General features: G+C 41.4%; 2 protein-coding genes across 8 annotated transcripts in view; both read right to left on the minus strand.

Moving 5' to 3' along the window:
- The window catches only part of PPM1E (protein phosphatase, Mg2+/Mn2+ dependent 1E), a 196,396-nt gene extending 194,693 nt beyond the window's left edge, over positions 1 to 1,703 (minus strand). For all 4 annotated transcript variants that reach the window (XR_004484282.2, XR_007473594.1, XM_049702329.1 and 1 more), the window contains exon 1: positions 997 to 1,703. Coding sequence is in view for 2 of the 4 variants with exons in the window: in XM_049702329.1 (XP_049558286.1) it covers positions 997 to 1,439 (443 nt within the window). In the remaining 2 variants the exon portion in view is untranslated. The remainder of the gene's footprint in view (positions 1 to 996) is intronic.
- A 2,821-nt stretch (positions 1,704 to 4,524) lies between these two features.
- Positions 4,525 to 22,659, minus strand: part of RAD51C (RAD51 paralog C) — a 52,324-nt gene continuing 34,189 nt past the window's right edge. The window contains exon 8 of one of the 4 annotated variants that reach the window (XM_049702337.1): positions 4,525 to 5,730. In XM_049702337.1, coding sequence (XP_049558294.1) covers positions 5,655 to 5,730 — 76 coding nt within the window. In that variant the 3' untranslated portion in view covers positions 4,525 to 5,654. Of the gene's footprint in view, positions 5,731 to 14,056; positions 17,365 to 22,659 lie in introns of those variants that run through there. The other 3 variants (XM_049702338.1, XM_049702339.1, XM_033431678.2) reach the window with 3 other exon arrangements.

Consider the following 22,659-nt stretch of genomic DNA (forward strand, 5'->3'; position numbering starts at 1 on the left):
GTTTACCAGTGTTCTCGGAAACTTGTTCGTATTCTCCTTTGTCATTATTTCAGAACAATTCCATTTAGAAAGAAAAGCAATTGTAAACTTTCTATTTCAAGCCCATAAAAACTGGGATGAAACGAAAAGCCTTGACCTTTCTATTTTAGACTTTCATCTGTGTAGCTAAGCCACCTGCTTTCTCTCCCCTACCCCATCTACTTAATGGACTGAAAATACTGCACCTAATTGCAATTTTATCAAACCAGCCAGAGTTTTCCACTTTAACGAATTACAACTGTCTTTCACCTGAAGGCTCGCATGTAAAATTTTGCTCACTCGTCCCTCCCAATTCCTTCCCACCTCCCTCAACTGTAAGTTATCAAATGTCGTTAGACGAAGATACTAGGCTTCCATGTATTAAGCCATCTACACTTTCAACACCGAGAGCCCGACAGAAAATCTACTCCAGTCTCTCCTCCTGTGGATCTGGGGCTGGGATTATCATCTTTGTTGCGGTTACGCAGGAAGCACCTAGCAGCTCTGCCTAGAAAGGAGTCCCGTCTCTCCGCCGCCAAACAACACGGGACTCAGGCTGGGAACAGGCAGACCCGGGTGGGAAGAAACCTCCAGGAGGAAGAAGAGAGCTGGGAAGAGGGAGCTCTCAAGACTGGAAGGAAGGACCTTGCAAGGCACGAAGGGGAAAGGGTGTGTGAAGTGGAGCAAGAAGTGGGCGGCAGGGGAGAAGCGGGAAGCAGGGGACGGCGCCCGGCGGAAGGGCGCGGGGGGCGGCTCCCGGGCCGGGTAGGAGGCGCGGGGGCCGCGGCTGGCGTGGGCAGCTCGCAGACAACAGCCCAAGTCCGAGCAGCGGGGGCGCTTTCAACCGCGCCAGGCGCCAGCGTTGGGGGGGGGGGGCATGAAGAGCGGAAAGAGCAGTTTGAGGGGCCGAGGGAGTCGCGTCGAGGCCGGCGAGGCGGGGACAGCGGGCCCACCCCCAACCAAGCCCCGCTACTTAACTATTTGTAGAGCTGCTGCAGGCACAGGTCCAGGCTCTCGCCCTCCACCTCCTCGCGGGTGATGCGCTCCGACAGCGGCCGCGGGAGCGGGGGCAGCGGCGGCAGCTGGGGCTGCGGCGGCGGTGGCACGGCCGACTGCCCCCGGGCTGCCGCCGCCTCTTCCTCCTCGCCCTCCGCCGCCACCACCTCCTCCTCGGGCTCGGGGTCTTGCTCCTGCTCTTGCTCCCCCTCCTCCGTCGCGGCTACAGTGGCCGCCTCCTCCCCGGGTTCCTCAACCGAAGCCTCGGGCGCCTCAGCCGCTACCAGTTCGGGCTCGGGCTCGGGCTCCGACTCGGGTTCGGGTTCCGGCTCGGGCTCGCCGCCGCCGCACGGTCCGCGAAACTCGCCCAAGAATAGCTCCAGGAAGCGCCGGTAAGTTTTCTCCTCGGGGCTGCAGCCGGCCATCGCTGCTCATGCCCCGGAGCCGACCGGGAAGTGGGTGGGGGAAGCCCAGGAAGGGGAGGGGGCTGCTCGCGAGCCTCGGGATCCTGCAAGGGCGGTTAACTGCCGCACCGGCACAAGCGATCAGCACTAGGTTCCTCGGAGAGGGCTCCCGCAGGCGTGCGCGTCGCCGAGCCCGGACGTGCGCGGCCCGGGGGCGGGGGCGGAGCGCGCTGCCCCTCTCTGGTCTGGAGGGAAAGTTGGTCGCGGGCGCGCGCGCGGGGTCCAGCGACGGCCCACCCTCTAGCCCTACGAAGAGCTCTGCCCACGCTGCCTAGAGACTGTCGCCATGGCAACCGGCTCTAATTAAGAATTTCAGGTTCCCTCCCGTCGAGTCCGCGGAGTCGAAAGGGCACTCGACTTGTCCCCTCTCCAACTCTGAATGTCTTCATTGTATGCATATCCTAACCTCAAGTGGATAAGACCGAACTAAGACATCTCCAGGTCTAGCTGTTGGTTCCCACTTGGATTCAGTTTTCCTTATCTGTCCTGCCTTGCTTTAGGGTGCTTATCTGTTGAAAGATACCACAGTGTGAACACCTTTTGTTGTTGATGACACTAATTTAATAGTTTGCGGGGGGAAGGCATCCAACACCTACCAAGTGGTAGTTTCCTTTGCCTACATTCTCTCATTTGATTCTGTGAAGAAAGTGGTGTTATCCTCGTTTCTCAAAAAGAGGAAACAGGATTAAGTACACTCCTTTTTTTTTTAACATTTATTTATTTATTTGGCTGCCCGGTCGCGTGCAGGATCTTTTAGTTGCGGCAGGTGGGGTGGAACCCGGGCCCCCTGCACTGGGAGCACGAAGTCTTAGCCACTGGACCACCAGGGAAGTCCCTAAGTACATTTCCTCTTTTCAAGGTGTCAAAGCTACTAGCCATGGCATTGGAATTAGAACCCAGGTTGTAAGCTTCCAAAGCCTGTCTAGACCCTTTTTCCTGTACTCTTCTCTGCCTCTGAAGATTCCACAGTGTAATAATACGTCTATAAAGCCTTATTTTTAAAAGGCTTTATAGTTTACGAGTCATTTTCATCCCTTTAATCCTTACAATAGTGCCTCAAGTTAGAAGATACTACCATGATTCCATTTTATAGATGAGAAAACTGAGACTTAAATACATTGCGACTTTGCTCAAGGTCACACGCAAGTGATGTAACAAGGACTAAATCCAGGTCTTTCCACTGCAAAGCCATCAGTTTTCCAGCACACCAAGACACCCTTCTTTAGTGTCTGTGTAATATATATTAGACTTTATTACATAATATGTATTTTTTGGTACATTTTGTTTGCTCTTCTTCCCCATCCCCCTGAGCCTTTTTCTTTTGTAGATTGAAACTGGAAGAACTTTAAATTATTCTAATTTTCTTACCAAACTACACACAAACCTACTATTTTTAAGCCTTACTGAGGGGGGTGGGAGAGGGAGAAGCTGTGTTGTTATACAGCTGTATAGATGACAGCATCATTACTGCATACTGCCATGTCCACGGCAACATACAATTCAGCAAAAATATAGTGATTCTTTCTCTACTTTGAAAAACATGTTCACAAAATATCCACCCCATCCTCTCCATTTATTGTTTCTGGGTTTCAGTTGGATTTAGGGTCTGAAATACCATTTCTAGTCAGTTATTAATGGCAGAAGGAGTCTCCCTGCCAACTGTTTTCATATAATACTGTATTCTAAATCCCTGACGTGATACCGTTATTTTAAGAGTAAATGGGTTGATCTCACTAATGTACATTATGGCATCATGTAAAATAGACATCCATTCTCTCCTAGCTTGAGATTAATTAATACACAATAGAAAGTGTATAGTGAGTAATGCACATGAGTCCTCTGTAACTACTTATTTTTGTCTCAAAAGTAAATGGAAAGACCTAATAAATAAGTCTGTTTCCAGACAAGCTAAATGTATTTATACGTGTTTTGTTTAAAACATCACCAGTGTAGAGCAACTTCTTTATGAGATGCCAAGATAGTCTCTAAATTCCTCATTTGTCTTTGTTTTCAATCCACCTGTTCATTTCCGTTTCAGAATGTCTAGAAAAGATTGACAAAACTTATAAGGCTGCAAAACATCAAAATGTCCACAATTTTACATTCCAGCAACTATTTAATATCTCAGAATTTGACATGATGACATTTAGTTCAAGAGTACATAGCTGTCAACTGTAACAATTCACATCAAGCTACACCTTCCTATTTTGTAATGTAGTTGCCCCCCTCACCTAGGTGACATTCATTTGTGACATTAATTTATGACTCAACCCACATATCAAAGGGAAGTGTTATATGTTGGGGAAACATTACTACTAAAAGAAAAAGGCTACACCTCCACATTACTATAAATGAGAGGTGTGTTTGCTTAGTTTAATAAAGATATTTCTTTACAAAAGATCAGTATGGATCCTATTGCATCCATTTGACAGAGTAGCTTTGCCAGAAGGTTGCTGACAGCAGTGCTGGGATATCAGAGCAGCTGTGTAAGATGATTTTGCCATCGTCAAGAAGTCTTTTTAGTCATTATTTTGCATTGCTTTACTTTCCTCTTCAGTTCCTCTCCTCTTATACTTCCCTAATCCCCTTTCTTGCTGTCTATTTTAAAATATTGAGCTATAAAAGACATATGTATTAAGTGTTTTTAAGTTGTTTTTTTTTGAGATTTGTCATAAGAATTGTTCTCCCTCTAACCCTTAGCTCTTTGGAGGAAATGCACATGTTCTTTCATGGACATTCATTGTAATGATGATATTTATAATATTAAAGAGGGGAATTCCCTGGTGGTCCAGTGACTGGGACTCAGTGCTTTCACTGCCAAGGGCCCAGGCTCAATCCCTGGTCGGGGAACTAAGATCCCACAAGCCGCACAGTGCGGCCAAAAGAATAAAAATTTAAAAAATAAAAAAGATTAAAGAGAATTGTTGAGTTGGGCAGTTTCTTATATGACCCAGTAATCCCTCTCCCAAATATTTACCCACAAGAAATGAAAACACATCCACCAAACACATACACAGATACACATCACCAAAAAAACCTTGTATATAAATGTTTTCAATAACTTTATTCATAACAGCTCAAACTTGGAAATAACCCACATGTCCATCAGTAGATGAACGCATAAACAAATTAGAGTATATTCATACAATGGACTACAACTCAGCAAAAAAAAAAAAACTACTGATAAACACAAAAACGTGGGTGAATCTCAAAAACATGCTGAGTAAAAACAATCCAGGCGCAGAAGAGTACATACTCCACGATTCCATTTATATGAAATTCTAGAATAGGCAAAACTATAGTAACAAAAAGCAGATTAGTGATTGCCTAGGACTGATGTGGGGTGGATGATTCATGGCAAAGGATTAAGACAGAATTTTGTGGGGGTGATTAGAATGTTTGATGTCTTGACTGGGTGGTTATATAGGTGTATTTGTCAAAAATAATCAAAGTGTACATTTTAAATAAGTGTATTGTATGTAAATTATACCTCAATAAAGTTGATTTTTAAAGTTAAAAAGAATTGACTACTGTTTAGTCTTTTTGTTCTCATATCCATTCCTTCTCCTACCTTGCTCTCCTCTGTATTGTAGAGATACTGACTCTTTCAAGCTGCATTCACCAGGTTCCTTGACAGCTGACTTCCAGCTGAGATTTGCCCAGTGGGCGACATCGGCAGGAAATTGGAAGGTGGAAGGAAAGGAAAAAAGCCAAGATATTTCTTCCCTGTCCCCTACCTCAGTCCTAATGCTTGCTGCATCTCCTTTATAGCTTTGCTCCCTCTAAACCTGTCCATTGGAATTCCAGCTTTTGTCTGTGACACCAGTCCCTGAGCTCCAGAAACATCATCTTCTTCCATTTGTCCATCAGCCTAGAGATGGTAGCTGGTTTTAGGTTCCTAATCTTGCCTGCTATGGACTGAATATTTGTGTTCTCCAAAAATTCATGTGTTTAAATCCAAACCCCCAAAGTGAAGGTATTAGGAGGTGGGGCCTTTGGGAAGTGATTAGGTTATGAGGGCACAGCCCTCATGAATGGGATTAGTGCCATTAAAGATGAGGTCCGGGCTTCCCAGGTGGCGCAGTGGTTGAGAGTCTGCCTGCTGATGCAGGGGACACGGGTTCGTGCCCCGGTCCGGGAAGATCCCACATGCCGCGGAGCGGCTAGGCCCGTGAGTCATGGCTGCTGAGCCTGCGCGTCCGGAGCCTGTGCTCTGCAACGGGAGAGGCCACAACAGTGAAAGGACCGCATACTGAAAAGAAAAAAAAAAAAAAGATGAGGTCCAACCACCTAGAGGGGTGGGATAGGGAGGGTGGGAGGGAGGGAGACACAAGAGGGAAGAGATATGGGGATATATGTGTATGTATAGCTGATTCACTTTGTTGTAAAGCAAAAACTAACACACCATTGTAAAGCAATTATACTCCAATAAAGATGTTAAAAAAAAAAAAATGAGGTCCAAGAGAGACCCCTCTCCTTTCTAAATGTGAGAACACAGTAAAAAGCCTGCTGTCTGTGCCAGACACTGAATCTGCCAGAACGCTGTTCATGGAACTCCTAGCCTCCAGAACTGTGAGAAATAAATTCCTGTTGTTTATAAGCCACCATATTTATGGTTTTTTTGTTTTAGCAGCCCAACCAGACTAAGACACTGCCTCACCTTCCCCTTTTGGCTTTTTAGCTCTTCTATCACTTGTGTAACCAATTTCCTGTATTCTATTCCCTCTGTTTTCTTAACTGGATCTCAATTGACACAATAACAAATAATACTTTAAAGAATGATAAAATATATATATAAAAGAACTTAAATGGACCAAGCTGACATTAAAGCAAGTTTAGGTCTTCAAAGGTACTACTCGAACACTGAGTTTACTTGAAGTCAGCAGTAAATGATTTCCTGGAATTAAAAATTATGAATAGGCTGCTAGTGGTTCAAGGGTAAGGAGGGAAGGATGAATAGGTAGAACATGGGATTTTTAGGGAAGCAAAGACTATTCTGTATGATACTACAATGGTGGATACAAATCATTAGACATTTGTCAAAAGCCATAGAACATACAACACAGAGTGATTCCTAGTGTAAACTATGTACTTTGGTTAATAATAATGTATCAATATTGGCTCATCAGTTGTAACAAATGTACCTCACTAGTGTAAGATGTTAATAATTGGGGAAACTGTGAGAGGGACTTACATATATCTCTGGTCTAGTGCCTAGGCAAATGTTTAAGGCTAGGCCTAATGACGAATGTTATATTGCAAATATAAAACTGTGTAATTTCTCATTCATATTTTTTCAATTGATGGAACGATAACTAATATATAAGTACTTTTTAAGATATACATTTTTTTTATTTATTTTTAGCTTTTTTGGGTCTTTGTTGCTGCGTGGGCTTTCTCTAGTTGCGGTGAGCGGGGGCTACCCTTCATTGCAGTGCGCGGGCTTCTTATTGTCGTGGCTTCTCTTGTTGTGGAGCACAGGCTCCAGGCACGCAGGCTTCAGTAGCTGTGGCATGTGGGCTCAGTAGTTGTGGCCTGCGGGCTCTAGAGCTCAGGCTCAGTAATTGTGGCGCACGGGATTAGTTGCTCCGCAGCATGTGGGATCTTCCCGGACTAGAGCTCGAACCCGTGTCCCTTGCATCGGCAGGCAGATTCTTAACCACTGCACCACCAGGGAAGCCCACTTTTAAAGATATTCGATTGTGTTGTCAAACTGACTTGTAGGGAGCAAGAGAATACCTGTCAACTGAAAAAACTGAGCACATAAATGTTTTCAAATAAGAACATCTTCCTCCTTTCTTCTCAATATACCCTACCTACATCCTCTACATCCTAGATTAATATTATAACTTTTAAATCATATCCATTTGCTGCCAAAAATATTACTGCTATATTACTGTTTATTCCTCTTCTCTTGATGGCTAATATGTTCATACTGCAGCAAGAGTCCACAGGTGTCAAAATTAAAAATCACATCAGGTAATAACAGGTCCACATGCACTATTTTCATCAGTTTTAAAAAGCAAAGAAGTCCCCAAAACAGGTTCTAACTTTTTTCTTAATGTTTTAACCATTAATGATAACAATCTTTTTTTAATCTTGCTTAGTTCTTTGAGGAATAAAAAAAAATTAACTTATTATGACATGCTTATGAAATAGGAAGAGGGCAGGTGTTGATGGTAATTTCTGATGAGGATACTATAAATGGCAAAGATGTAATATATTCCTTCTATAATAAATGGTTCTTCTAAAATGAATTGACTCCAGGGACTTCCCTGGTAGTCCAGTGGCTAAGACTCTGTGCTCCCAATGCAGGTGGCCTGGGTTCAATCCCTGGTCAGGGAACTAGATCCCACATGTCACAACTAAGAGATTGCATGCCAGAACTAAAGATCCTGCATGCCGCAACTAAAAGATCCCACATGCCACAACTAAAGATCCCACACGCCACAACGAAGATCCCGCATGCCACAACTAAGACCCAGCACAGACAAATAAATAAATACATTTTTAAAAAATTAAAAAATAAAATGAATTGACTCAAAAAAATCCACTTCAACATTTTGCTACTAGTTTTCACTTTACAAAAACCAAAAAGCACTTTATGGTGGTTAAAAAAACCTATATTATCTAATTTTTTTTTAATTAATTAATTTATTTATTTTTGTCTGCATTGCGTCTTGCTGTGCGTGGGCTTTCTCTAGTTGTGGAGAGTGGGGGCTACTCTTCATTGCGGCGCACGGGCTTCTCATTGCGGTGGCTTCTCTTGTTGCGGAGCATTGGCTTTAGGCGCGCGGGCTTCAGTAGTTATAGCACGCGGGCTCAGTAGTTATAGCACGCGGGCTCAGTAGTTGTGCCTCACGGGCTCTAGAGCGCAGGCTCAGTAGTTGTGGCACACGGGCTTAGCTGCTCCACAGCATGTGGGATCTTCCAGGACCAGGGCTCGAACCCGTGTCCCCTGCATTGGCAGGTGGATTCTTAACCACTGCGCCACAAGGGAAGCCCTAATTCCCTTTATATATTTACTTAGAATAAATACATGCAAGAATTGAGTGATATTGATCATGTTCTCTTTTAGTCAGCAGATGCCTATTACCCACTCTGGAGCATTCATCAAAAAGTCCAACTGCTTTTTTATTTTATTTTATTTTATTTTGCCAACTGCTTTTTTAAATGAAAAGGAAGCAGACAACTAAATATGAAAACTCCACACAAAGGTGTCTCCTATGCTCAGATAATACCAGACACTTTATTCTTCATTGAGTGTGGAGCTGATGGAATTGAGCCACAGTGACATTTGTGACTAGAGGGGAAGATGGAAACGATTCCATTAACCTAGAGTGCTGTAACATATGGTAATCATAAGTGGTAGAATAGCTGGGTTGGACAAGGGTAAAGTAAGCCATGTGGCACAGACATTACCAATTACCACACATGGTAACCATGCTGATACAATGTAGCTTCTCCAGAAAGGAAATGATTTGGGCATATGAATTGGTTTTCTGGCTTATGAAAGAGTGATCTATAAATGACATATCTGGCACCAATATAGCACATGTGGTTTCCAGTAATTTTGCAAGTTGGGGCTATTAAGATTTGAAGAACCTCCATATACCTAAATGCATGCAGTTATTTGCACAATGCATTGCAGTTATTTGCACAAAGGCAGCAAATCAATATTTATGCAAAATAAACTTGGGTCATTCATATATAAAATTATTTTTCAAGTATCTTTTTTAAGTGTCACATAAAATCCTGGAATTTTGTATCTCTGAAAAAATAATTTTATGACTGTTTAAGGTATAAAGTTTATGGTCATGGCAAAAGTTCAAGATTAGATCTAAACTGTACTAGGAGATGGAATTACATTTGTTCCAAATATTGGCAAAAATATTGATTTTTGAAAGAAACATGATGAAAACTGTGTTTTAAGAAAATTAATATACAAATATTCTTTCAGAAGAAACACTGAAGGCTGAAAGATCAGTTGGGCAAGATTGGGAAGATAATGAGAGTACAGAAGAGAATGGTGTCAGTGGGAATGAAGATGAACACAAGAAACTAAAAGACACTCTACAGGAAGATCTGAAATTCTAAGAAGACACCTGAAGATGCAACTTAGGAAGAGCCAGTAACCCACCCAGAGAGGCTCTCAAGTGGCTATTCTGGCTATCTATTGCTGCAAAACAAACTACTGCAAAACTTAGTGGCTAAAACAAAAACGACCTAATAAGAACCTACTGTATAGCACAGGGAACTCTACTCAATACTCTATAATGGTGTGTATGGGAAAACAATCTAAAAAAGAGTGGATATATGTATATGTATAACTGATTCACTTTGCTGTACACCTGAAACTAACACAACATTGTAAATCAACTATACTCCAATAAAAATTAAAAAAAAAAAAGAACAACACTACCTGTAACTGGGAGACAAATTTGAAAACGATTAGGACAATTAAAATAGAACATTATAGGTTGAGTGTACAGCACAATAAATAAATAAGTAAATAAAACAAAAAGCACTTTACTGTATTTCACAGCTCTGTAGGTTGACTGGGCTCAGCTAGGTGGTTCTCACTTGCAGGTCTCGTGAGGTTGCAGCCTGATAGCAGTTGGTTAGGGATAAAATCATGGCTAGATGTCCAAGAGACTCACTCATATTCTACTTTTTTCCATTTATATTGAAAAAAAATTAAGCAATAAAATGACTAATATGTAAATTATTTTCAGGATATTAATTTGATTGTGTTGCCAAACTGGCAGTTGAGGCTGGCTGTTAACTGGGAGCTCAGCTGGGACCGTCAACTGTAATGCCCACACATAACGTCTCCAATGGCCTTAGGGCAATCAGAGGTCTTACATGGTAGCTTAGAGTTCCAAGATTGAGTATTTCAGTGAATAAGACAGAAGGTGTGACCTGGTGTCATAAATCAATAGCATTACTTCCGTGGTACTCTATTGGTCAAAGCAGTAATAGGCACATGTGGATACAAGAGAAGGGGACATAATATACCCCAACCTCCTGATGGGAGGAGTGTCAAAGAATTCATCTTGAAACTACCATAGTGACATTTACCTGCATGAATTTATGACAAAGTTTAGCAACTTAAACTTGGAAGCTCAGAAATTTGAGTGTTCCACAACCTAAGTGTCCATCAATGGATTATTGGATAAAGAAATTGTGGAATACATATATATATATATATATATGCATATATACATATACATACATACAATGGAATATTATTCAGCCACAAAAAAAGTGAGGAAATCCTGGGAACTTCCCTGGAGGTCCAGTGGTTAGGACTCCACAGTTCCACTGCAGGGGGCACAGGTTCGATCCCTGGTCAGGGAACTAAGATCCCACATGCTGCGTGGTGTGGCCAAAAAAAATAAAATGAGGAAATCCTGCCATTTGCAACAGCATGGATGGGCATTGAGGGCATTATGCTAAGTGAAGTAAGTCACACAGAGAAAGACAAACACTGTATGAGCTCACATATTTATAGAATCGAAAACAAACAAACCCATAGAAAATGAGATCAGATCTGAGGTTACCAGAGGCAGAGTGTTGGGGAAGGGGGAATTGGAGAAAGGTGGTCAAAAAGTACAAACTTCCAGTTACAAGATGAATAAGTATCAGGGATACATGCATGATGATTATAGTTAACACTGCTATATGATATACATGAAAGTCAAGAGAGTAAATCCTAACAGTTCTCATCCCAAGGAAAATATTTTTTTTCTTTTTGCTTTCTATTTTAATTGTATCTATATGAGGTGATGGATGCTAACCAAACTTATTGCAGTAATCATTTTACAATATATGTAAGTCAAACCATTATGTACACCTTGAATTATGTCTCAATAAACTGGGGGAAAAAAAGAAATTTGAGTTTTCCAAACTTAATTACACGGAAGTATCTTAACTGACACTAACAAATCTCATAAGAAACTGATGTATAAAAATCACAATGACAACATATGAATTTACAATGAGAACTACTACTTCCATTGAGACCAGACAATTGTATCAATCTGGCTATAACCAAAGTACCTGGGAAATCAAACTATCAACAAATTGATAACTGACGTGCATGGGATCAGACAAGAGTTCATTTCATATTTAAAGCATCAAACCAAGAGAGCCTCATGCAACCATTTCCACAATCAGGATCAGCTATCAGGACCAATCTAAGAAGGACCCTCGTTCCCTTGAGCAGGGCTTGAGTGGTTAAACCAAAGTTAGCTCCATTTTGATCCTTTTTCTACCATACTCTATTGCTTGCCAACACTTCTGATTGACACATTTAAAGAATATGGCCCTATGCCATATTTTCCCAGGTTAGAGTTTCTAACCTAAACGTAATTGATATTTTGGGCCCAGTAATTCTTTGTTATGGGGGCCTGTAACGTACATTTTAGGATGTTTAGCAGCATACCTGATCTTTATCCACTAGATGCCAGTGGCACCTGTCCCTAGCTATTGTGATGAGCAACATATCTCCACAATGCTAAATGTCCCCTGGGAGGCAAAATCACCCCAAGCTGAGAACCACTTCATTAATATAAGAGCGTGGACTCTGCAGTTAGACTTATTTTGACTTTCGGATAGGCTGTTTCCTAGTAGTATGACTTTGAGCAAGTCATAAATTACAATGTACATTCCTTGTTTTTGGTTGCCTGGCAGCTATACCCCTTTGCTAGCAGCATCTCAATCTCTTTGAGGGAATTACCTCTCCTACACTGTATGCAGTTTTGGTAGGCCTCCTCTTGCAGAAGCCACATATAACTGTACTGACGTTTTCCCCCAGATGCTACCACATTCCGGGGTCAGACACTGACCTAAGTTAGGTCAGTAGAATATTCTCTCCCCTGACTTTGAATCCTGACCAAGTAATAAGGATAGAGAAGGGTGATAGTTCATTCACCTCAGTGGGCTCCTACCATGAGACCATTCCTAGGGTCCCTGCTGTCTGGGGCTCTGGAACTAATTAACTAGGTTATGCATTTCCAAGCTGGCTTTTTCTGCCTTCCTATTATTTCTGTAACATACAGTAAATGTTAGCTACTATTAGTAAGGGGTCTTGAAGATTCCATAGTTTAATCCTGAGAGCAAACTTATTTCTCTAGGGTCTTCCCTGGCGGTGCAGTGGTTAAGAATCCGCCTGCCAAAGCAGGGGACACGGGTTCGATCTCTGGTCTGGGAAGAGCCCACATGGCACAGAGCAACTAAGCCCGTATGCCACAACTACTGAGCCTGCGTGCCACAACTACTGAGCCTGTGTGCCACAACTACTGAAGCCCGCATGCCTAGAGCCCATGCTCTGCAACGAGAAGCCACTGCAATGAGAAGCCCACTCACCACAATGAACAGTAGCCCCCACTCGCTGCAACTAGAGAAAGCCCACGTGCAGCAATGAAACCCAACACAGCCAAAAAACAAACTTATTTCTCTAATTTCCAAGTTCTTAGAGTACAACTTGCTGACACTTGAGCATACCTGTTATAGAATTAATAATTTGGCAACTGACTAGATATGTAGTTATTATGAGAGTAAGTCTTTGAGAAAGGTTCTGACATTAAGAGAAATGAAGTAGAAAAAGGAAACCAATTTGGGGAAAAATGGGTTTGGTTTTATATATGTCAAATATTTGATAAAACTATGACATTGTTAATTTAAAACAGATTGCAGTGGATTTGGAGCATGGGTGATAGAGCTTAACATGTTGATTTGGGACACAAAAGAGGATTAACATGACGACTGAAATAAGGACTAGAATAATTCTTTAGAGGTTAAGAGAGAAAAGTGCACATTCAACCGGATTCTGTCACTACAAACAGAATCCAATTCTGGCTGATTAAAAAAAAATTAATATTTATTAAATAAATGAATGAATAAACCCCAAAATTCATGAAGAAAAATGCATTAGCTATAATACTACCATATTTCACTAATTGTCCTACATAGAACTTGCCTTTAGAGTTTGGCTGATATAAGATAGAATACGTTGGCATTTTTCATCTAACTGCCTTCTGAGACACCTCTTACTCAGGGGCCCTTTGTCAAATTCAAAACTCAAGGCCATGGTTAACATACAAATAAATTCCAGATGGAGAGATTTAAACATAAAATTACATTTGTTTACAGTTCTCTAAGAAAAAATGGGATTATTTAATAATCATAGAATGGGAAGGTCTAAATAGGACACACAACTCAAACAAAAGTGAAAAACTGACAACATAAACATCTAATTTCTGTGAGACAAAAAAATAAGAAAAACTGGGGAAAATATCTGCCATATCACAAAGGCCTAATACCTTCCTTAATATGTAAAGAACTCTCACAGATTAAAAAGACCAACCACCCAATAAAAAAATGGACAAAAAATAAGAACAGTCAGTTCATAGAAAAGGAAACAGAGTAACTTGTAAGCAAATCAAAAAACATTCAAACTCACTTATAAAAAGAGAAAAGAACAAGAAAATGTTAATATCACACTATGAGATGTCATTTTAATAAACTTATCAAATTGGCAAAATTTGACATCTTTATTGGAGTATAATTGCTTTACAATGGTGTGTTAGTTTCTGCTTTATAACAAAGTAAATCAGTTATACATATACATGCGTTCCCATATCTCTTCCCTCTTGCGTCTCCCTCCCTCCCATCCTCCCTATCCCACTCCTCTAGCTAGGTGGTCACAAAGCACCAAGCTGATCTCCCTGTGCCATGCAACTGCTTCCCACTAGCTATCTATTTTACGTTTGGTAGCGTATATATGTCCATGCCACTCTCTCACTTTGTCCCAGCTTACCCTTCCCCCTCCTCATATCCTCAAGTCCATTCTCTAGTAGATCTGTGTCTTTATTCACGTCTTGCCCCTAGGTTCTCCATGACCATTTTTGTTTTCTTAGATTCCATATATATGTGTTAGCATATGGTATTTGTTTTTCTCTTTCTGACTTACTTCACTCTCAATGACAGACTCTAGGTCCATCCACCTCACTACAAATAACTCAATTTCATTTCCTTTTATGGCTGAGTAATATTCCATTGTATATATGTGCCACATCTTCTTTATCCATTCATCTGTTGATGGACACTTAGGTTGCTTCCATGTCCTGTCTATTGTAAATAGAGCTGCAATGAACATTTTGGTACATGACTCTTTTTGAATTATGGTTTTCTCAGGGTATTTGCCCAGTAGTGGGATTACTGGGTCATATGGTAGTTCTATTTTCAGTTTTTTAAGGCACCTCCATACTGTTCTCCATGGTGGTGCTGAATTCTCTTAGCTTTTGCTTGTCTGTAAAGCTTTTAATTTCTCTGTCAAATCTGAATGAGATCCTTGCTGGGTAGAGTAATCTTGGTTGTATGTTTTTCTCCTTCATCACTTTAAATATGTCCTGTCACTCCCTTCTGGCTTGCTGAGTTTCTGCTGAAAGACCAGCTGTTAACCTTATGGGCATTCCCTTGTGTGTTATTTGTTGTTTTTCCCTTGCTGCTTTTAATATTTGTTCTTTGTATTTAATTTTTGAGAGTTTGATTAATATGTGTCTTGGCAAGTTTCTCCTTGGATTTATCCTGTATGGGACTCTCTTTGCTTCCTGGACTTGATTAACTATTTCCTTTCCCATATTAGGGAAGTTTTCAACTATAATCTCTTCAAATATTTTCTCAGTCCCTTTCTTTTTCTCTTCTTCTTCTGGCACCCCTATAATTCGAATGTTGGTGTGTTTAATGTTGTCCCAGAGGTCTCTGAGACTGTCCTCAATTCTTTTAATTCTTTTTTCTTTATTCTGCTCTGCAGTAGTTATTTCCACTATTTTATCTTCCAGGTCACTTATCCGTTCTGCTGCCTCAGTTATTCTGCTATTGATCCCTTCTAGAGCATTTTTAATTTCACTTATTGTGTTCTTCATCACTGTTTGTTTGCTCTTTAGTTCTTCTAGGCCCTTGTTAAACGTTTCTTGCATTTTCTCTATTCTATTTCCAAGATTTTGGATCATCTTTACTATAATTATTCTGAATTCTTTTTCAGGTAGACTGCCTATTTCCTCTTCCTTTGTTAGGTCTGGTGGGTATTTGCCTTGCTCCTTCATCTGCTGTGTGTTTTTCTGTCTTCTCATTTTGCTTAACTTACTGTGTTTGGGGTCTCCCTTTCGTACACTGTTCCTGTCTTGCTAGCTGTTTGGCATAGAGTGTCCAGCACTGCAGCTTGCTGGTCGTTGAGTGAAGTTGGGTCTTGGCGTTGAGATGGGGATCTCTGGGAGATTTTCACCGTTTGATATTACGTGGAGCTGGGAGGTCTCTTGTGGACCAGTGTCTGAACTTGGCTCTCCCACCTCAGAATCACAGCCCTGACGCCTGGCTAGAGCACCAAGAGCCTGTCATCCACATGGCTCAGAATAAAAGGGAGAAAAATATAGAAGGAAAGAAAGAGAGAAAGAAGATAAAGTAAAATAAAATAAAATAATTAAAATAAAAAATAATTATTAAGAAAAAAATTTTAAGAAGTAAAAAAAGCCAAACCAAAACAAAAAAACATACAGGCAGAACCTTAGGACAAATGGTAAAACCAAAGCTATACAGTCAAAATCACACAGAGAAGCATACACATACACACTCACAAAAAGAGAAAAAGTGAAAAAAATATATATATCTTTGCTCCCAAAGTCCACCTCCTCAATTTGGGATGATACATTGTCTATTCAAGTATTCCACAGATGCAGGGTACATCAAGTTGATTTTCGAGATTTAATCCGCTGCTCCTGAGGCTGCTGGGAGAAATTTCCCTTTCTCTTCTTCGTTCGCACAGCTCCTGGGGTTCAGTTTTGGATTTGGCCCCGCCTCTGTGTGTAGGTTGCCTGAGGGCGTCTGTTCTTCCCTCAGACAGGATGGGGTTAAAGGAGCAGCTGATTCGGGGGCTCTGGCTCACTCAGGCCAGGGGGACGGAGGGGTACAGAGTGCGGGGCGAGCCTAGGCGGCAGAGGCCAGCATGACATTGCACCAGCCTAAGGCGCCGTGCGTTCTCCCTGGGAAGTTGTCCCTGGATCACGGGATCCTGGCAGTGGCGGGGTTGCACAGGCTCCCGGGAGGGGCGGTGTGGATAGTGACCTGTGCTTGCACACAGGCTTCTTGGTGGCGGCAGCAGCCGCCTTAGCGTCCCACGCCCGTCTCTGGGGTCCGCGTTGATGATAGCCGCAGCTCGTGCCCATCTCGGAGCTCTTTTTAAGCGGCGTTCTTAATCCCCTCTCCTCGAGCACCAGGAAACAAAGAGGCAAGAAAAAGTCTCCAGACTTTTCCTGGACTCCCTCCCGGTTAGCTGTGGCGCACTAGCCCCCTTCAGGCTGTGTTCACGCAGCCAACTCCACTCCTCTCCCTGGGGTCCGACCTCCGAAGCCCGAGCCTCAGCTCCCAACCCCCGCCGGCCCCGGCGGGTGAGCAGACAAGCCTCTTGGGCTGGTGAGTGCTGGTCGGCCCTGATCCTCTGTGCGGGAATCTCTCCATTTTGCCCTCCGCACCCCTGTTGCTGCGCTCTCCTCCATGGCTCCAAAGCTTCCCCCCTCCGCCACCCGCAGTCTCCGCCCGCGAAGGGGCTTCCTAGTGTGTGGAAACCTTTCCTCCTTCACGGCTCCCTCCCACTGGTGCAGGTCCCGTCCCTATTCTTTTGTCTGTTTTTTCTTTTTTCTTTTGCCCTACCCAGGCACCTGGGGAGTTTCTTGCCTTTTGGGAGGTCTGAGGTCTTCTGCCAGCGTTCAGTAGGTGTTCTGTAGGAGCTGTTCCACATGTAGATGTATTTCTGATGTATTTGTGGAGAGGAAGGTGATCTCTGCGTCTTACTCTTTCGCCATCTTGAAGCTCCTCTCAGTCCTATCTTACTTTATAAATTTTATAAGAGAAGGGCATGAGAAAATAAAGGTGTTTAAATTGACATGGCTTATTAATGTCTCGGCTGGAATTAGGATCCAGGTCTTCTGACTCTAGTCCTATCTTCTCTCTACCACATTTTATTTTAATTTTATCACTGGTAACTAGTTGTAAACATTTTAGTAAGAACATTATTAACAAGAAAAACAAAATACAGTAATTAGAGAGAAAATTAAAATAGCTGATCTGGGAAATGAAAATAAGTCTATTAGGGTTAAAATTTAAGCTACTAGGAATAGCTTGAAAATATTCCAAAGACAAATTAACTGTCCCAAACTTGATAAATAAAAACCAATAAAAGTTTCAAGAAACAAAAAGTTTACTTATATACAGTTATATTAAAACACTATTAGAAACAACCCAAATGTCTATCAACAGATGAATGGATAAGCAAAATGTGGTATATACACACAATGGAATATTACATAGGCATAAAAAGGACTGAAGTTCTTCTACATGCTACAACATGGATGAACCTTGAAAACATTATGCTAAGCGAAATAAGCCAGACACAAAAGGAAAAATATTGTATGAGTCTTATCACTTATATGAAATATATATGATAAGCAAATTCATAGAAATAGAAAGTAGAGTAGAGATTACCAGGAGCTGGTGGAGGAAATAATGAAGAGTTATTGCTTAATGGGTACAGAGTCTCTGTTTGGGGTGATGAAAAGTTTTTAAAATACTGGAGGGACTTCCCTGGTGGCACAGTGGTAAAGAATCCACCTGCCAATGCAGGGGACACGGGTTCAATCTCTGGTCAGGAAGATCCCATATGCTGCGGAGCAACTAAGCCCATGTGCCACAACTACTGAGCCTGTGCTCTAGAGCCCACGAGCCACAACTACTGAGTCCATGCACCACAAATACTGAAGCCTGCGCGCCTAGAGCCCATGATCCACAACAAGAGAAACCACTGCAATGAAAAGCCTGCACATCGCAACGAAGAGTAGCCCCCGCTGGCCGCAACTAGAAAAAGCCCACGTGCAGCATCGAAGACCCAACACACACCCCCAAAAAATAAATAAAATAGTGGAGATGGTCCTACAACAATTAAAAATGTCACTGAATTATACACTTAAAAATGGTTAAAATGGCCAATTTTAAGTACTATTTTATCCCAATCTTAAAAAAAAAAATTTAAAAGACCACTATTAAATTACCTATATTTATTTTATAATAAAAAATGTTCAGAAACACCATCCTATGCATGACCAAAGGTTCTAAATCTTATTTGAAATATTTATTCATACAAGCCCTTGTTAAATGTGTATGTGTTACGCAGTAGATGGATGCATGGATTGATGGAGGGATGGATAGATGAAAAGAATGAAAGCATACAGGCCAGCCTATCACACCTAACTGACAGAGTTGCTAGAAAGATCAAATTAAATGATGTAAAAGTGTTTCAAAATCATAAGGCACTATATAAGTATATTTTGTGTTACATATCTCCAAAATTGAAGCTAAAAGTGATAATACTTTGGGAAAAAATACAGTTTCAATAAAGGATAAAATGTTTGTAAAACCAAGGAAGAATTACTTTTAAAAAGTGTCTGCATGTTTTAAAAGTTACAGGCATATCTCATTTTATTTTGCTTCACAGATATTATTTTTTACAAACTGAAGGTTTGTGACAACCCTTTACTGAGCAAGTTTATTGCGCCATTTTCCCAACAGTATTTGCTCATTTCATGTCTCTGTGTCACATTTTTAGTAATTCTTGCAATATTTCAAACTTCATTATTGTTATATTTGTTATGTTGATCTGTGATCAACGATCTTTGTTGTTACTCTTGCAAGAAGATTATGGCTCGTTGAAAGCTTGCAGCTTTTAGGGACTTCCCTGGTGGTCCAGTGGTTAAGAATCCACCTTCCAATGCAGGGGATGCAGGTTTGATCCCTGGTCAGGGAACTAAGATCCCATGTACCACAGGGCAACTAAGCCCGCGTGCTGCAACTACAGAGCCCATGCGCTCTGGAGCCCGTGCGCCGCAACTAAGACTCAACGCAGCCAAAAATAAATAAATTAAAAAATATATGTATAAAAAGAGTGCTATATTTTAAAAAAAGAAAGCTTGCAGTTTTTAGCAATAAAGTATTTTTAGGCAATAAAGTATTTTTAATTAAGGTATGTACTTTTTTTTTAGACATAATGCTACTGCACACTTAATAAACTACAGTATGGTATAAACAAAACTTTTATATGTACTGGGAAACCAAAAAAGTTTGTGTGACTTGCTTTAATATTTGCTTTATTGCAGTGGCCTGGTACCAAACCACACTATTTCTGAGGTATGCCTGTTCTACATATTTTATAATTAAGAAAAAATATACTCCTTAAAAAAATAAAGCTTGCAAAAAGCTAAGGAACTATCCTCTTTTTTCTTTGTTTCATAAATGGGAATAACCATCTATGAAAAGTTGAAAAATGGTAAAATATCTGTCCCAGTGCTTTTCGAACTTTAATGTGCATATTACATATGAATTACCCAAAGATCATTATTTCTCGAATCATGTTGCCACATGATTTGAGGGGCTGAATAGTGGCTTCCCAAAAACGTTTCCATCCTAATCCTCGAAATTTGTGAATCCTAATTTACATGCGAAAGGGACTTTGCAGATATGATTAAATTAAGACCTCAAGATGGGGATATTATCCTGGATTATCTGACTGGGCCCTAAATGTAATCACAAGTGTCCTTTTAAAGGGAGGGCAGGAGGAGAGTGAGAAAAAGGTGATGGAAACATAGAAAGAGAGACTGGAAGATGCTACGCTGCAGTCTTTGAAGATGGGCTATGAACCAAGGAATGCAGGCAGTTTCTAGAAGCTAGAAAAAGCAACGAAACAGATTTTCCCAAAGACCCTCCAGGAGGATGCAGGCCTGCTGACACCTTGATTTTAGCCCTTTGAAACTGATTTCAGACTTGTGTTCTTGTTTTATTTTTATTTTATTTTTGGCTGCACCACATCACATGGCTTCTGGGATCTTAGTTTCCCAACCAGGGATCAAACCCGGGCCCTCTGCAGTAAGAGTTCAAAGTCCTAACCACTGGCCTGCCAGGGAACTCCCCAGACTTGTGCTCTTTTAAGCCACTAACCTATAGTAACTTATTACAAGCAGCAAGAGGAAATTAATACAAATCATACATTATGATACAAATCATAATTTCGATTTCTTTAAAAAGGAACTTACATGCTTATTAGAAGTGTTGTTTATAACACTAAAAATACAGTAATAACTAAAACTCCAAAAAGAAGTTTTAAAAGTATGCACAACCATTAAAAACTATCACAGAGGGACTTCCCTGGTGGCGCAGTGGTTAAGAATCCACCTGCCAATGCAGGGGACATGGGTTCGAGCTTTGGTCCAGGAAGATCCCACATGCCGCGGAGCCAACTAAGCCCGTGCGCCACAACTACTGAGCCTGTGCTCTAGAGCCCATGAGCCACAACTACTGAGCCCGTACACCACAACTACTGAAGCCCGTGCGCCTAGAGCCCGTGCTCCACGAGAAGCCACCGCAACGAGAAGCCCGCACACCACAACGAAGAGTAGCCCCCACTCTCTGCAGCTAGAGAAAGCCCGCGCGGAGCAACAAAAACCTAATGCAGCCATAAATAAATAAATAAATTTATTTATTTTTTAAAAAGTCAAAGAAAAATTTAGTTATGTGGAATACATGAGGATATATTAAGAATTTTAAAAAGCAGGTTACAATACTATATAATTTTTTTTAAATTATACTTATGTGTATTTTGTTTCCTATAGTGTTACAGACTGAATTGTGTCTCCCCAAAGTTCTTATGTTATTCTTATTCTCTAACCTCCAATGTGATTATACTTGGTGACAGGGCTTTTAGGAGGTAATTAAGGTTAAATGAGGTCAGAAGAGCAGGGTCCTTATGATAGAATTAGCACCATTATAAGAACAGACACCTGAAAGCTTGCTCACTCATGCTCTCAATCTCTAACCATCATGTGAGAATATAGTGAGAAGAGGCCATGGAAGAGATCTCCTATTATACCAGAAACAACCTGCTAGCACCATTATCTTGGACTTCTAGCCTCTAGAACTGTGAGAAAATAAACTTCTTTTAAGCCACCCAATCTATGGGATTTTGCCACGGCAGCACAAGCTACTACTACAGATTTTAGTATTGAGAAGCGGGGTGTTGCTTTAAGGAATACCTAAAACTGTGGAAGAAACTTTGGAACAGTAATGAGTGGAGGCTGGAAGAGTTTGGAGGTGGCATGCTAGAAATATGGGTATTAAAGGTGATTCTGGTGAGATCTGAAATGGAAATGAGGAACATGTTATTGGAAACTGGAGAAAAGGTGACCCTTGTTATAAAGTGGCAAAGAACTGGCTGAATTTAGTGTTCCGTGGAAGATAGAACTTCCAAGTAATGAAACTGGCTATTTAGCTGAGGTTTCTAAGTGAAGTACTGAAGGAGTGGCTTGGCTCCTCCTGTTTATAGTAAAATGCAAAATGAGATATATGAAGAAATTGTCAAGCAAAAAGGAACCGGAACCTAAAAATTTGGAAAATTCTCAGCCTATCTATATTGCAAATTAGACAGCATGTTCTGAAGAGGACATCAAGGGTGTGGCTGGATCATCACTCCATAAAAAGCTTATGATATTATAAGAGCCAAAACAATGCCAGTTTGAACTGAAGGGGATAGAGACAGGACAAAGTGAAGGAAGGCTGACCGACTTCTTGGATTTGAAAGGACTGGAGAGCTATTTTGCTGCAAACATCAGCTATTCTTCAAGAAGAGGGAAAAATGACCCTGAAGGCCATTCAGAGGTCATCAGGGATACTACCTCATTTTCAACAGGCCAGATGGCCTCTGCCAGAGGTCAGGGGCAGAACCTCCACCTAGAGTTGTGGGGTGATGCTGCCATGCCAGTGGGCCTGGAAGGCAGAGTATCAAACCAAAAAGGATTAATGTCAAGCCTTAAGATCTAATGGAATTTGCCTGGCTACGTTTTGGACTTCCTGGGGACCCATCACTCCATTTTTCCTTCTGATTTCTTCCTTTAGAATGAGAATGTCTATCCTACCATTGTATTTCGGAAAGACTTGTCAGGTTTCACAGGTTCACAGCTGGAAAAGAATTCTGCCTCCGAAAGAACTGTACCTGAGGACTTCCCCACTCCCAACGCAGGCGGCCCGGGTTCGATCCCTGGTCAGGGAACTAAATCCCACACGTATGCTGCAACTAAGAGTT

This window comes from Orcinus orca, chromosome 19 (genome assembly GCF_937001465.1).
Source record: "Orcinus orca chromosome 19, mOrcOrc1.1, whole genome shotgun sequence".
In the NCBI taxonomy this organism is placed as follows: Eukaryota; Metazoa; Chordata; class Mammalia; order Artiodactyla; family Delphinidae; genus Orcinus; species Orcinus orca.